Here is a 16,978-nt window from a genome sequence, read left to right on the forward strand (position 1 = left end):
TACATACATGTTACAGCACCACTTACTGTACTGAAGAAGAAGATTTTGTAATGATGAAAACATAGTTTTGAAGATGGCAACAGCAAACTGCTGACACCAGTAATGTATAAGAATAAATGATTTTAGTGATCTTAGCAACTGAAAATTTACTCAGTGTTCAAGTTATACTGAAATAATCAGACAAAAAGAAATGTAATAAGGTATCAATTGCAGTACAACACACAAGGAAACTAAGTAAAATGTTGTGTCAGTCAAGGTACCTTTCTGACGGTCTTACACTTTCTGTCACACAAATGGGCTAATACCCTGGAGAAATCTGTTAGATCAAGACTATTTTCCTATGCAGAAGAAAGTTATAATACTCATTTTTGGTGTATGACATACAAATTCTAGTAAAAAATGAATCAATGAATGCAAAATACTTAGCATTCTCAGGTTCTAGTATACACCAAAGTGTATGTCCCAGTGTCCACACATACAAAACCAGAAACAGAAATTTGATGAATATCCCTTTGAAAAACCATTAAAATTTTACATGAATTGGCTATGTGTTTCTAAACAAAGTAGGTCTACTACAAAATATAAATGGGCTAACAGACAATAAATTTAAAATGGTAATACAGAGAAAAGCCATGTATAATGTTGAGGAGTTCATAGGTGATATTGTAAATTTTCTAATAATTTCTAAATTATGTAACATAATGTTTTATAATGCGAGTATTGTGATATTTAAGTGTAAATTGTTATATGTAATTAATATGCATAAGTTAATTATATAAATATGTGATCAAATTGAGATATTAAAATATATAACTTGTACTCTGAATCTGTTTCATGCAACAGCAAACTAAGTAATAATGGATCTGATTTGTTTTTTGTCAGGCCATGGTTTATACTCTGTCTGTGACAAACCATTATTGCATTATTTAAAGAATAAAAAAAATGTCTTGTCTATGTTCGTATCAGTCTCACACCACAGACACTACTGCCATACCTGCTCCAGTTGGGTCAGTTCCTCTTGCTTTTTGGAAATTAGTTCCTTCATCTGTGACATCTGCCTTTCCATGGTTGCTATTTCTGAATTATCATCTTTTACCCTCTGCAGCAATTGTTCTCTTTCATTAGCTGGAGTGGACCTCATCCTCTCTTCCTGTAATAACTGATCTCGCTTTTCTTGTGCTTCCAACAATTTGTGGTGCAGACGAACTGCCTCTTGCTTTACCTAATGATATAATGATGAGCATAGTGTTTCATACTTAACAAACATGCTCATTCTATTTAAGATATAAAAACTATTAAATTCTTTGTTTACTTATTTATTTCTGTAATGATAAAAGTGTGTGACACAAAATATTAAAAAATGGGAAATGGAATATAATCTTTGCTGCTACATGATATGAAATTAATAAAATGTGTTAAAACATAAATACCTAAATGAATTCAATGATATCCTGTCATTTTAGTAACTAGAGCTTTATCCGTTACTTAGGACAAAATGACTACATATGCATGAGCCCATGAAGTTATAAAGATTAACTGAAGGAAGATAAATCTACAAGAACTCTGAAATTCTGCAAGTGGAATGTGTGTATATGCATTTGAAGAGAAACATTTTTAATGAGCAGGTGCACATACAAAGGAGTAGCACCTCTGAAACTGATATCTGGTCTTCAAAATTCGATTTTTGAACAGTAAGTGTATCAAGCTGTTGCTGTAGCTCTTCCATCTGCCTTTGCAGCTCATTGTTTGTTTTCTGTAGCACAGCATAATGCTCACGCAATGGAGGGCTCATCTGGGCAAGTAGATTATCAGCCATATGACGCTCCTGAAAAAAGTGCAGGCAAGAAACCTTCTGTGAGTAATCCAAAAACATAAATGGTTCAATTAATAGCGCAACAAAAGAAATCTAGAAACCTGAGATCTATAATCATTCCTACCTGCTCAATTTCGATTTCAATTTGCTGAATTTGTGATTCCTTTTGCCTTCTCTGAGCAAAAAGTTGCTCTAGAAAATTTGATTCCTTTGCATTTCTATGCTCCATTTCAAGTCTCTCATTATCTATCTCTCTTTTCTCAGTATCTGTGCTTATTTTGTCAAAAACCAAATTATAGTCAGCTAACTTGCCTTGTAGATCTGAAAATAATATTCCCTTTAATATCATATTCCCAGTAGATTCTGGCAGTCTAATTTACAATATTTTATTGAGAGAGAAGGGGGGGGGGGGGGGGGGAGGAGAGAAGATACAAGACTACAACAAAGACTGTTAACAGTCCTTCAAGACATTGCAACGTGACTGAGTATTATACAAGCAACAAATAATCGTTGTGCTAGTCACCTACAAAATAATGAAATGGTAATGTGAACAAATTTAATATGGCAATCCTGGTTAACTATAGCAATATTTCAAACATATATTATGCATAGAAAACAAAAACATACAAAAGCAAAAATAGAGTCTTTGATCACAGATCAGGTCCCAGCATCTGAGTGCTAAAGATGCAGAGTATAAAGTCTTGCTGTATGAGGGGGCCAATAATATTCCCAGCTGAACCACAGACCTCCTCAAAGTTAGTAAATGTCATTAAAAGCTTCTGCTTTTTCTTCTTCTTGTTTTTCACTTGTAAAAAGCATGTTAAGGAAACTCAAAAATTTCTCAACCTGGAACAGAGATACTGTTGATCATTTTTTTTTCTTTTCTGCATTCAAACCGTGTATTACCATATGTCAAATTCCTACTCAATCTGTGGAAGAGCTTTTTTTTTATTTCTATTACAGTAGCTTTGTTATGTGTTCCAATGGATGAAGTGGAATACTATGCTTTAATTAACTTCTACATTTTTGACATGTGATCACCAATGCAAAGTCATCATCCAAAACTAGAAAGATTTACAAGTTGGCAGCTCCTTACTTATCTAATAGGAACTGGCAGCTAATTCAAATACCACAAAATTTCTTTTGAAGCAGGGAGATTGGCACTTTTTTGTTGATTTGTCTAAGTGCTGGCGCCACTTCAATCTGTTATCCAAGCAACTTTGCACACAGAGTTTCATGTAGTGTGTGCCCTATTATCTTTATTTTCAGTGCCAGTAATTGAGATTTTTTTCCCGAATTGCATTACATTATTTTTGTAAGATACAAAGACATACTACTTGGTGTGAATCTGCTGTTGGCCTCTTCCCCTATTCTCCTGGCTGTGACTGGTGTGGATGTATTTGAGGCCTTAATCAGTATATGTATCATATGCAAAAATCATTTACGTACGTACTTAACAGGAGGGGGTCAAGTGTCAAATCTTACGTGACTCCATATTTAATTTTTTTGAATTATAAATTAAGTTTTACTCCGTGGACATAATTTGTGAGTGTAACACCCTATTTTATGATCTCGAACTGTAAATTCATCCAAGTAAAGGGGATGTCATTAACATCATTACATTTTAATTTCATTGTAGAATTTAATATCACTCTGAACCATGAGAGCTAAAATGTAACTGATCCCCAACACATTGCGAATCTTTGCACATGTTACTATGCAGATATTGCAAATAATGTAATAAACAGTGACAACACAGATACTAGAAAGAAACAGATACTAGAAAGAAACTGAAAAACAAAGTACAGTCATGTTCCTCTTCAGTTTACGTTTGTGGAATAACTCCAAATCAAATCATCCATGTTGCATAAATCCTTAAGAAAATGTCATCAGGAATTGACGGTATTTCTGACTGCACCATAGAGCTATGTATTACAAACATTTCACTGCCTCTTGCAGATGTTGTTCTTGTTGTGGCCTTCAGTCCAGAGACTGGTTTGATGCAGCTTTCCATGCAACTCTACCCTGTGCAAGCTTCTTCATCTCCCAGTACCTACTGCAACCTACATCCTTCTGAATCTGTTTAGTGTATTCATCTCCAGGTCTCCCTCTACGATTTTTACCATCCATGCTGCCCTCCAATACTAAACTGGTGATCCCTTGATGCCTCAGAATATGCCCTACCAATCAATCCCTTCTTCTAGTCAAGTTGTGCCAAAAGTTCTCTTCTCTCCAATTCTAATCAATACCTCCTCATTAGTTATGTGATCCACCCATCTAATCTTCAGCATTCTTCTGTAGCACCACATTTCAAAAGCTTCTGTTCTCTTCTTGTATAAACTATTTATCGTTCACGTTTCACTTCCATAAAAGGCTACACTCCATACAAATACTTTCAGAAATAACTTCCTGACACTTAAATCTATACTCGATGCTAACAAATTTCCCTTCTTCAGAAACACTTTCCTTGCCATTGCCAGTCTACATTTTATATCCTCTCTAGTGTCCTCAAGAACATCGCCCTTGTATAGACCCTCTATATACTCCTTCCAGTTATCTGCTTTCCCTTCTTTGCTTAGAACTGGGTTTCCATCTGAGATCTTGATATTCATACAAGTGGTTCTCTTTTATCCAAAGATCTCTTTAAATTTCCCCTAGTGATATGGGCCTCTACATCCTTAAATTTGTCCTCTAGCCATCCCTGCTTAGCCATTATGCACTTCCTGTTGATCTCATTTTTGAGACGTTTGTATTCCTTTTTGCCTGTTTCATTTACTGCATTTTTGTATTTTCTCCTTTCATCAATTAAATTCAATATCTCTTCTGTTACCCAAGGATTTCTATTAGCCCTCATCTTTTTACGTACTTGATCCTCTGCTACCTTCACTATTACACCCCTCAAAGCTACCCATTCTTCTTCTACTGTATTTCTTTCCCCCATTCCTGTCAATTGTTCCCTTATGCTCTCCCTGAAACTCTCTACAACCTCTGGTCCTTTCAGTTTATCCAGGTCCCATCTCCTCAAATTACCACGTTTTTGCAGTTTCTTCAGTTTTAATCTACAGTTCATAACCAATAGATTGTGGTCAGAGTCCACATCTGCCCATGGAAATGTCTTACAATTTAAAGCCTGGTCCATAAACCTCTGTCTTACCATTATATAATCTATCTGAGACCTTCCAGTATCTCCAGGATTCTTCCATGTACACAACCTTCTTTCATGATTCTTGAACCAAGTCTTAGCTATGATTAAGTTATGCTCTGTGCAAAATTCTACCAGGCGGCTTCCTCTTTCATTCCTTACTCCCATTCCATATTCACCTACTACGTTTCCTTCTCTTCCTTTTCCTACTATCGAGTTCCAGTTAACCATGACTATTAAATTTTCGTCTCCCTTCACTATCTGAATAATTTCTTTTATCTCGTCATACATTTCATCATTCTCTTCGTCATCTGTGGAGCTAGTTGGCATATAAACTTGTACCACTGTGGTAGGCATGGGCTTCGTATCTGTCTTGGCCACAGTAATGCATTCACTATGTGTTTATAGTAGCTTACCCGCACTCCTATTTTTTATTCATTATTAAACCTAGTCCTGCATTACCCCTATTTGATTTTATATTTATAACCCTGTATTCACCTGACCAGAAGTCTTGTTCCTCCTGCCACTGAACTTCACTAATTCCCACTATATCTAACTTTAACCTATCCATTTCCCTTTTTAAATCTTCTAACCTACCTGCCTGATTAACGGATCTGACATTCCATGCTCCGATCTGTAGAACGCCTGATAACAATGTCCTCTTGAGTAGTCCCCACCCGGAAATCCGAATGGGGGACTATTTTACCTCCAGAATATTTTACCCAAGAAGATGCCATCATCATTTAACCATACAGTAAAGCTGCATGCCCTCGGGAAAAATTATGACCGTAGTTTCCCCTTGCTTTCAGCCGTTCGCAGTACTAGAACAGCAAGGCCGTTTAACCAGTGTTACAAGGCCAGATCAGTCAATCATGCAGACTGTTGCTCCTGCAACTACTGAAAAGGCTGCTGTCCCTCTTCAGGAACCACACGTTTGTCTGGCCTCTCAACAGATAACCCTCCATTCCTCCATTGTGGTTGCACCTACAGTACGGCTATCTGTATCGCTGAGGCACGCAAGCCTCCCCACCAACAGCAAGCTCCATGGCTCATTGGGGGGGAGGGGGGGGGGGGGGGGGAGCTCTTGCAGATGTAGTCAATTAATCGACTCTTCCAGATACAGTCAATTAATTTTTCCTGACAGGCACATTTCCAGGCTGTTTAAAATTTGCTAAAGCGGTCCCTATTCTAAGAAGGGAGACAAATCAGATATATAAAACTGTTGACCACTTATCTTATTATCAGGCTTTAATAAAATCATAGAAAAAGTAATGTATAATAGGCTAATGAAATTTTTAGAGAAAAACAAATTTCTCCCTGATACTCAGCATGGATTTTGGGAAAATAAATCAACAAGAGGTGCCATCTATGATTTTAAACACAATGCCCTGGAAAAAAGGACAATAAACAAACTGCCAGTGGCATTTTTTACACTTAATTAAAGCCTTTGACATACTGGACCACTAACAAAATGATTCAAATCATAGTTGACAAACAGGAAATACAAATAAAACATGAACTAAAGAAAAATACTAGGATACATTTCTTAGATGCAGAAATTAAGGGATCCATTCCTAGGCCAATCCTCTTTCTCCTCTATATAAATGATTTAGACCTAAACATTAGGTCACAAACAAATATTTTATTCGCAGATGACACAAGCATCCTTATTACAGTAAACATCCCAAGTCAGCTACAAGCAGCTGTAAATAAAACTACAGCACAGCTACATAGATGGTTTGAAGAGAAAAAACTACTGATAAACACAAAAAGAAACAACATTCCTGAACTTCTGTTTAAAAGGTGATGCATGCAACACCAGTGTGACAATAAAATCTGACAAAATTTTATGTTTTCTGGAAACAAAAAATTTTAGACATATGGCTTCAAAATAATTTCAAAGGCATATACATATAAACACTACATAAAACATGTTATAGTCTACAATATTAGAGAAGGAAAGTTGCTACTCACCATATAGCGGAGATGCTGAGTCACAATAGGCACAACAAAAAGATTCTCACAATTATAGCTTCCGGCCATTGACCATTAAGGTTTTTCTCAACAATAGACACACAGACACAGACACACACAGACACACACACACACACACACACACACACACACACACACACAAAAGAAAAAAAGAAAAAAAAACAACCACACACACACAAACTTGCAGACATGACTGCAGTCTCCGGCAACTGAAACCACACTGTAAGCAGCATCTCTGCTATATGGTGAGCAGCAACTTTCCTTCTCTAATATTCTTACATTCCTTCCTGGATTTTCCATTGTTTGATGTTATAGTCTACAGTTACTCTCTGTTAAAGCAGGATTTAGCACTGTCTGAAATGCAAATGTTGCTCAATTCCATAGGATCCTACTGTACGGATTTATATTCTTGGATAGTACCACCTAGTTCACTGATTTTACTAACCCAGAAAAGAACTGTAGCAATGTAACATGCTTGAAAACTAGTCAAGCCTCCTGCTTCCCTGTATGTAGATCCTAAAAATCTGTAAGTATGTTAGAAAGAACTTACAAGAAGTAAACAAAAATTTTAATATCCATGAACATATTATAACACAAAAGGAAAAGCTTCCATGTCCAGTCAGTAAGGACATCAGCCTACAAAACTTCCACAATATACAGTTGTATACAAATTTACAACAGACTTCCACATAAGGTAAAAATGATATCATCACTCACACTCTTTTGTAAAACTTTAAGGGCATTCCTATTACGAGGGTTGTTTTTTAAGTAAGGGGCGTTCGCGCGTATAGTCCCGTAGTTCGTGTGGATGCCGCAACAAGCCACCGCACCACTTGCCGGCCTCCTTCCCGTTCACACTGATGCAAGTTGCAGCTCTGTAGCTGACGTGTACGCATCGCTGTGCTCCTTTATAATGTTTACGATTATTGAATCGCCCGCCGCGTGTGAGATACGGTCAGTGATACGTTTTTTGACTGCAAGAAGCCTATCAGCTGCAGAAATTCATCGTCAGTTAACAGAAGTTTATGGATCAAATGCAATGAGTGAAGGTAAAGTGCGTCAATGGGTTAGAGAGTTTAAAAATGGCCGTCAAAAAGTCCATGACGAAGAACGCTCAGGCCGGCCCTCTGTGATCACTGATGATTTGGTGGCTGCAGTCGAAACAAAGATTCGTGAGGACAGGAGATTCACAATTTCCACTCTTTCTTTGGAATTTCCACAAGTTTCAAGATCGGTTTTGTACAAAATTGTGTCTGAAAACCTAAACTTTAAGAAACTGTGTTCTTGGTGGGTACCCAGACTCCTCACAGAGGACCACAAAGGAAAGAGATTTGCCACTTCATTGGACTTTTTGATTCATTACGAGGAAGAAGGGGATGACATGTTGAGTCAAATTGTCACTGGAGATGAAACATGGGTATCCCACATCACTCCCGAAAGCAAGCGACAATCGATGGAATGGCGACACACAACCTCACCCGTCAAGGTCAAAGCCAAACAGACGCTGTCAAAGTGCAAGATTATGGCAACTGTGTTCTGGGGCCGGTGCGGTGTTTTGCTAGTGGACGTTATGCCACGAGGAACGACAATCAACTCAGATGCCTACTGTGCAACTCTAAAGAAGCTCCGCAGAGCAATTCAATCCAAAAGGCGTGGCATGCTGACAAAAGGAGTTTTGCTCCTGCACGATAACGCTAGGCCTCACACCTCTCAAAAGACTCGGGATTTGATTGATTCTTTTGGCTGGGAAGTTTTGGACCATGCACCATACAGCCCCGACCTTGCTCCTAGTGATTTTCACCTTTTCCAGTACCTGAAACACCATCTTGGCGGGCAGCGCTTCAATGACGACGGTGAAGTGAAAGCGGCTGTCGGAGCAGGCGGCTGAATTCTTTGAAGAGGGAATTAAAAACTTAGTTGTATGGTATGACAAGTGCTTAAATAAACAAGGCAACTATGTAGAAAAATAGGTAAAAGTGTGTAGAATCAGAAAATAAAAGTTTTTTTACAAAAGTATTTGTATCTTTTTTTTTAAATAAAAACGGCCCTTACTTAAAAAACAACCCTGCATCATTGCTTCTATTCAGTAGCAGAAATTTTAGAACATTTGAGATACAAGAGACTTGAAACAAGACAGTGCAACTACTGCAAGTAGAGCAAGCTCTTTTGGGCATAAAGCTAAAATTTATGTGTCTATTAAAATAATACTGTATCTTTACTGTGTTGTGATACTGCTTTGTTTTGTGTTTGTTCCGTGTCCCACAATCTGGAAAGATTTTTGGATGAATGAATAAATAAATATGGCACCTTGGCTTCAGCTGTGAGAGGCTGCACTCATGTGTATGTGAGTTGCTTTTGTGTGTGTGTGTGTGTGTGTGTGTGTGTGTGTGTGTGTGTGTTGCCTATTTTCGACAAAGGCCTTGTTGGCCAAAAGCTTATATTGTGACAGTCTTTTTGTTGTTCTTATCTGCAGCTCAGTACATCTCCATTATATGGTGAATGGTAACTTTCCTTTTCATAATATTGCTACATTCCATCCTGGATTATCCATTACTTAAATAAACATGACACACACAATTGAAGATCACAGAAAATGCGAAGTGATTATACAGGGCTGATTTACAAAAATCTAATGGATCTACTGTAGATGGTTCATTTTTTTCTCCCTATGTTTTCAGCAATATTAGGAACAAATATATATATGTATCATATTTCCTAACAGAGCAATATATAATTCTAGATGTAGCATCCAAACAGAATGTTACAATCAAATAATCCCTCCTTCCACTCCCCATCATCCTTTCGAAGCTATGTGTCTACGCATATTGTTCTTCTCCATCTCCATCTATACTCTGGAAACCAACTTACAGTGTGTCAGTGTGTGGTGGAGGATACTTCGTGTACTACAGTCACTCCCCCCTTTCCTGTTCCAGTCGCTAATGGTTCAGGTGAAAGAACCAATATTGATAAAACTCTGTGTGAGCTCTGTAATCTTATGTTCATGGGCTTTTCTCATCAAAAAGTCAGTATAAATTTGAAAACTTAATAAAGCACGGAATAATGTAGGTAGAGCGGTAAAAATTGACATACATGCTTGGAATGACATAGGGTTTATATATATATATTTAAAAAAAAAGAAAGTTCACAACATGGCCGACAGATGGTGCTGGACAGCAAAACGTCAGTGACTGCGCATGACAATCATGTATAAAAGGAGCTGTAATGAGAGAGAGAATCAGATGCACCAGCAGTCGCAGCATGTTGACATTACCTGAAAAGGCACTTTTAGTGAAGCTGTATTATCAGAATGGGGAATGTGCTGGTTCAGCGTTATGATCCTATCGCCATAGGAAGGGGATTCGAACGGGTAAAGGTCCGTTGACAAATGCAGCTGTGGCGAGAATGAGTTCGAAGTTCGAAGCCACGGGTTGTTTAGACGATAGACCCTGTAGTGGCCAACCGAGCACAAGGCGTAATGCTGCTGAGACAGTTCTGGAAGAAATGGAGACTGTAGCAGGTTTGTCTATGCACAGGGAAGTCAGTGCTCATGCAGCTGCACGTCGCACCGGCATTCCATACACTACTGTTTGGTTGGCACTTAGGCGTACCCTCCGATGCTATCCGTACCAAATCCATTGGCATCATGAACTGTTACTTGGCGATTTAGTGAAGTGGAGGGCATTTGCGGTGTGGGCATTTCAAAAGATAGCGGAAGATGACGATTGGTTGAGTAACGTGTTGTGGACCAACGAAGCTCATTTCACATGCCATCTGTCGGACATTTTTGGAACTTTTGTATTTATTTGGTTCTAATAAAACCCCATGTCATTCCAAGCATGTGTGTCAATTTGTACCTCTCTATCTACATTATTCCGTGACTTATTCAGTTTTTAAATTTATACTTACTTTTTGATCACCCGGTATATACATATTGAAGGAAGCAATATATTGGATGACTCTTCTAGGAATGTACACCTTTGAGATTTTGACAGTAAACCCTTTCATGATTCACATCATCTATCTTGTAGCATCTGCCACTGGAGTTGGCTGAGCAGCTGTGTGGTGCTTTTGTGCTTACTAAGTGAATCTTTAATGAAATGCGCTGGCCTTCTTTGGATATCCTCTATTACCTCTATCAGTTCTATATGGTAAGGATTCCATACAGACGAGCAATATTCAAGTACTGTTCGAACAAGGAGTTTGTAAGATACCTTCTGTGTAAGTGCACTTCACTTGTTGAGGATTCTTCCAGTGAATTTGAGTGTGGCATCAGCCTTGACTGTAATTAGTTTTATATTGTTGTTGTACTTTAAACTTCTCTATATGCATACTCCTAGATAATTTATAAGTGTTACTGCTTTCAGTGATTGTTCTGCAATTGTGTAATCATACAACAATGTTTTTTTTTCTATTTATGAACAATACTTTAAATTTGTTTATATTACAGGTCAACAAATAATCTCTGTAACAATCATTGGTCCTTTGCAAGTCTGCAATTTTCAAAATTGTGATTTCTCTGTATACAACAGTATCATCTGTGAAAAGCCTCATGGAATTTAGGACATTATCTACTAGTTCATTTACATACAGGGTGATTCAAAAGTAACTGTAGACACTTCGTTAGTGTAATGTATGGATCAAAATAATAGTAAAATGTTAGACACAGTTTTGTCTGAAACTGCTTTATTTCAGAGTTATGATTCATAATGCCATTTGTGGTAGGCATTACACTGTGGGCCAGTACAGCCTTTTGGCATTTATGGCATGTCGTGTTCACCTGCACTTTGACTGCTGTCGCTCTGTCAACGGTACTGCAGCACATTTCAGTCAAGATGCAATGTTGCTTATTCTGATAAGTGGGCAGGTTGTACAGGACCAATTGCTTGGCCTGCCAGATCTCTGGCTCTCAACCCCTGGACTTCCACAATTGGGGCTGCTCAAGGAGCTCGTGTAGGGTGCTGCAATTGTGACTGTAGTGCAACTACATCACTGAATTGAAAAAAGCTGTACAACTGTGCAGAAAGAGATGAACGGAGCCTGCAACATTTTGAGAGGGGAAAGAAGTTGAGCGCATCTCGTCTTTACTTACAGGAACATCGTTTTGAACATATCCTGGAGTAAGCATACAGTGTGTGGTAGTGTCATTTGGGTCCCTTTGTGTTGTTGGTTTCTGAGAAGAATTAATTTTGTGTTGTTTGCGTTGCACTTGTGAACCCTTTTCTATGGCATAATTTAAAAATTTTTTTTTTTCATACAAAACTTTACTTAACATTTTAATCTTATTTTGATGCATACATGACACACATGAAGCATGTACAGTTACTTCTGAAGCACCACATATACATGGTGAAAAGTGTTGGTCCTATAACACTCCCTTGGGTTATGAATAAAGTTACTTTTATGACTGCAGATTTTCTTAACTGAGAGTGACATGCTGCATTCTGTTTTCTAGAAACTCTTCAATTTAATCAAACAGCTGGTCTGATATTCTGTACACTTTTACTTTGTTCGTTAGGTGACAGTGCAGAACTATACTGATGCCTTCTAGAAGGAAAATTAAGAGTTTAATGTCCTGTCAACAGTGAAATCATTACAGACAGTACCTTCTGAAGTCAAGGAACACGACTCCAACTTGAGTGCCGGTGTATCTACTGCACTCTGGTCTCATGGATGAACAGAGCAAGCTGAGTTTCACATAGCAGTTATTTTTGGAAATCATGTTGGTTCCTACAGAGGAGGGGAAAAAAGGTCAGAATACATGAGCATAAAACATATACCATAATTTTGCAACAGACTGCTGGCGGAGATACAGGCTATAGTTTAGTGTGTTTGCTCAATGACCCTTCTTGAAAATGAGAATGACCTGCTTTTTTATCAACTACTAGGAACACTTTGCAGCTTCAGCAATCTGTGGTACACTGCTGCTGGAAGAAGAGTACATTCTTTCATATACTTTATGCAGAATTGTATTGGTATCTGATCCAGTCTAGTGGCCTTTCCTCTGTTGAGCAATTTCTTTTACTTTTCTATTTCATACCAATATCGTGTCATTTTGATTTTTTGTGCTACAATTTAAAGGAGGAACAATAATACAATCTTCCTCAGTGAAACACTTTTAGAAAAAGGCATTCAGTATTTTGGCCTTCTCTTTATTATAGTCTGTTTTGATGGCACTATGGTCACAGAATGTCAGGATGGGAGACGTCAATCTGTTTACTGGTTTAATATAAGGGCAAATGTCTTAGGAGTTTTTGTCAAGTCGATATAATTTTACTTTCAAATCCATTGAATGTTTCATGCTTTGATGTCATGTTAATTTTGCCTTTGCCCTGTTTTTGTTTGCCTGTGACGCTTTGGCTGTGTTTAAATTTGCTGTGAGTCTCTCTTTGCTTTCGTAGAAACTTTCTAACATAGCTGTCAAACCATGGTGGTTCTTTATTATCCATCACAAATTTTCTTGGCTCATACCTGTTTAGGGTGTATTGTACAATACTGTTGAACTTTGTCCATTGAAGCTTGACGTTTTCAGTCATGGAAAGGAATTTTTCATGTTGACCACTTAGGTAGTCTGAAATATATTTTTTGTTCAAAATGGCTCTAAGCACTATGGGACTTAACATCTGAGGTCATCAGTCCCCTAGACTTAGAACTAGTTAAACCTAACTAACCTAAGGACATCACACACATCCATGCCCGAGGCAGGATTGGAACCTGCCACTGTAGCAGCAGCGCAGTTCCGGACTGAAGCACCTAGAACCATTCGGTCATAGTGGCCGGCTGTATTTTTTGTCTTTCTTGCTAAGCAGAGATGTATATTTTGTGCCATTTCTTATATACAGATATTTGTGAGTACCGTTACAATTGTTTGATTTTGATGGTGTGGACTACTTACAAAAATACGTTGTATAGGTTTATAAAACATTGGAAAGTTCGAGATGAAATAACAACAATATTATGAAAAGGATAGATTGCTATTCACCATACAGAGGAGACAGTGAGATGCACACATGCACAGTGAAGATACTGCTATACACACATTCATGCACATGACCACTGTTTCTGGTGGCAGGTAGAGACATGAACATGTATATGTGAGTGTGCCTGTGTGTGCATTTTCTACTTTTGAAGAAGACTTTTTGGCTGAAAGCTGAAATGTATAGCAATTTTTTTGTTGTGCTTGTCTGTGACTCAACATCTCTATACAGGGGGTAGCAATAGGTCTTTTTTAGGTCTATCCTATAATTTAATACTGACCTGTAAGTTCAGCTGCCATTTCTTTAACTCTCTTGTCATAAATCAAAAAAGTTGCTTGTTCAGCTGACCGAGTCTCAATATCCTTGTTCAAATGACTTATTTCAGATGAAAGTTCTCTGATCTTCATCTGAAGTATTCCTTCAAAATATCGTTTATCTTCAACTTGCCGTTTCTGTGGTCCTCTGGAAGCTGTACGGAGTCCAGTCAGCCCCTGTTGTGTCACTGGTCTATCCACGACATTCAACTTGTAAAATTAAAAACACGTACAACTATTGTAGATTGATGGAAATAAAAACTGGCATTTAAATCTAAATTGGGCTAACAGCAAAAGTAGTGGGACATGCTTTTTGTTTTATTCTGCAATTACTTCTAACTTCTTATTTTATGTAACAAACCGATATGTCTATTAAATACTTATTATTCACTCATTCTTCCATCATGAAAAAATTCTCTAATGTCATTTTAAAAGCAGCCATTTATAGCCATATCCACATTAACAAAATTCTCTAGTTTCCTTTTAAAAGCAGCCATTTACAACGATATATTAGCTAACACAATATATATTTTTGAATGAAGCATCTCACTCCTTGGAGAAACATATAAGTGCGTGCTTAAATGATATTTCTGGCAGGATAAAACTGTATGCTAGACTGGGAGACATTTGCGCATTTTGCTAAACACTGCTGTGGCCAAACTAATTTGTCAGATATATAGAGTATTCAGTGTCCAAACTTGCATCACAGGCCAACACACAGCTTCATCTGCCTATGGTCTTGCCAGTTTAGCATGTAGACCAAAAATTCATAGGAGAAATATAAATAATGTTTCATTTTAAAATTTAACTTTCAACTGTAAACAAGCTATTGTAAAAGCCCAACCATTATATTGGCAGTCCAGATGATGCATCATTACATTCTTTCATTTAAATTACGCATGATTCATATGAATTTCCCATCAGAATGTTAAATATTAGTTTTAAATCAGAGCCAGGAGAACAATGCTAAGAACGAGGAAAAGTTGTATTTATTTATTGAGTGGGAATGATTTTTTCAAAGTGAGCTATATATTACCGGACAAGCTGAATGTTTTATTTAATGTTAGCTGACAATATACGAGGTAACAACACAACACAATAGCTCTGCTACTTGATAAGAAAGTCCATAGCTAGTACTTTGGATTCACCATTATGAAAGTCAGTGGCATCTACACAGTTCCAAAGTGCCAGAACAATTCCAAAGACTAGGCTACAAACTTGATGCTTGAATGGACCACTTGTACCTGGAGACTACCAAATAATGTTTTCAGATCCCTGTTTGACCCAAATAGTAAAACAACTGATCATCTCAGGTTTTATGTTCCGTACAGTTGTTTTGAAGTTTATAAATTTGAATAAGATCTGAGTATAACTGAACTATTATTTTCCACTGTGTTGCCTTTGAATACAATACAGCAGCTAGGGAAGTGACACAGTATAGTCATCCACAAGCAATTTAGAAAGTGGCAGCTATATTGTAACACATGCTACTTCAGCTTTCAAATATTTGTCCAAACAACAGCATGTATAACAGCAGTGCAGCAGCAGATGTGGCAGCCCCGTCAGTGGCAGAAGGTGAGTCCTCGGTTCCAGGTCCTGATCAAAAGTCTCTGGACACCTGTTAGTATGGGGTGTGCCCGACCACTGCTTTTACGATGCCTTGAACTTTTCTAGGGACATTTTCAATGAGATGTCTGAATGCCTGCAGAGGAATGGCTCCTCTTTCTTCCTCAAGAGCCAAAACTAGAGAAGGTAGGGATGTTGGACACTGGGGTCTAGAGCAAAGTCAGCATTCTAACTCATCACAAAGGTGTCCCAATGTGTGCAAGTTGGGACTCTGGATAGGCCAGTCCATTTGAGGACTGTTATTGTCCACAAACCATTACCTCAAAGGTTCTGCTTTACGAGAGGGAGCTGTACCGTTATGCGTATGTAGGCGAGCGATTTGCCTGCCTGGAGTTAATATGAGGGGATGTGAAAGTGTTGTACAGCTGAATGCTATCAGGCCCAGAGCACATCACAGCAGATCCAGCTAAGTGACCAATACTGGCCACCCAGCTACAAAGATGAGCAGTGTCGCCAGAAACAAATAAATCCCAAAGCTGGATATCTGGATGGTTGTCGCTACTATTTCAGAGCAAATAAACATTTTCACAATGAACCTCTGAATTAATAACTTTTAAACACTTTATGCAATTTCAACATACAGTATCTTAGATGGCAGTATTGCACTACAGTTATAATCTTTAAAAGCTACATATCTGTATCTATTTTATTTCTTGATTTATAACATTTTTTTTTATCTTCTCATTACGCTAATGTTTCTCAAAACATCATATACTTCACAATTACACAGCAAATGTATACACCATACAGCATGAATACCTCACTTTTTGTCATTCTTGTGTATTTATTTTATGATCAGTTTACTATTTTGCCAGTAACTTTATTTAAATGTTAATTACAACTGATAATACAAAATCTTGGTAATTTAAGAAGTGGTCAGTCACATGCGTTAGCTGACACCACCTTTGTAAAGAGTTCCAGAAGATGCTTTCGACAAGCAGGCTTAAATAATTCTTTAAACAATGTTTAAAGACAATCTGTTGTCATTTATTGTGAGCGCACTTGCGCAAGAATACTGGATTATTTATTTATGGACAAATCTTTATTTATATCCGCTGTGAATGGTCTGAGTGTGGCTGAATTTTTATATTATTTCTTTATTTAGATATGGTCA

General features: G+C 37.7%; 1 protein-coding gene across 1 annotated transcript in view; it reads right to left on the bottom strand.

Annotated features, from left to right (window-relative positions):
- Positions 1-16,978, bottom strand: part of LOC124797868 (intraflagellar transport protein 74 homolog) — a 212,613-nt gene that overhangs the window by 135,081 nt on the left and 60,554 nt on the right. The window contains exons 3-6 of the mRNA XM_047260954.1: positions 14,205-14,448; positions 1,938-2,134; positions 1,649-1,825; positions 995-1,222 (exon numbers count right to left, since the gene is read on the bottom strand). Coding sequence (XP_047116910.1) covers positions 995-1,222; positions 1,649-1,825; positions 1,938-2,134; positions 14,205-14,448 — 846 coding nt within the window. The remainder of the gene's footprint in view (positions 1-994; positions 1,223-1,648; positions 1,826-1,937; positions 2,135-14,204; positions 14,449-16,978) is intronic.

This window comes from Schistocerca piceifrons, chromosome 5 (assembly GCF_021461385.2).
Source record: "Schistocerca piceifrons isolate TAMUIC-IGC-003096 chromosome 5, iqSchPice1.1, whole genome shotgun sequence".
Classification (NCBI taxonomy): Eukaryota; Metazoa; Arthropoda; class Insecta; order Orthoptera; family Acrididae; genus Schistocerca; species Schistocerca piceifrons.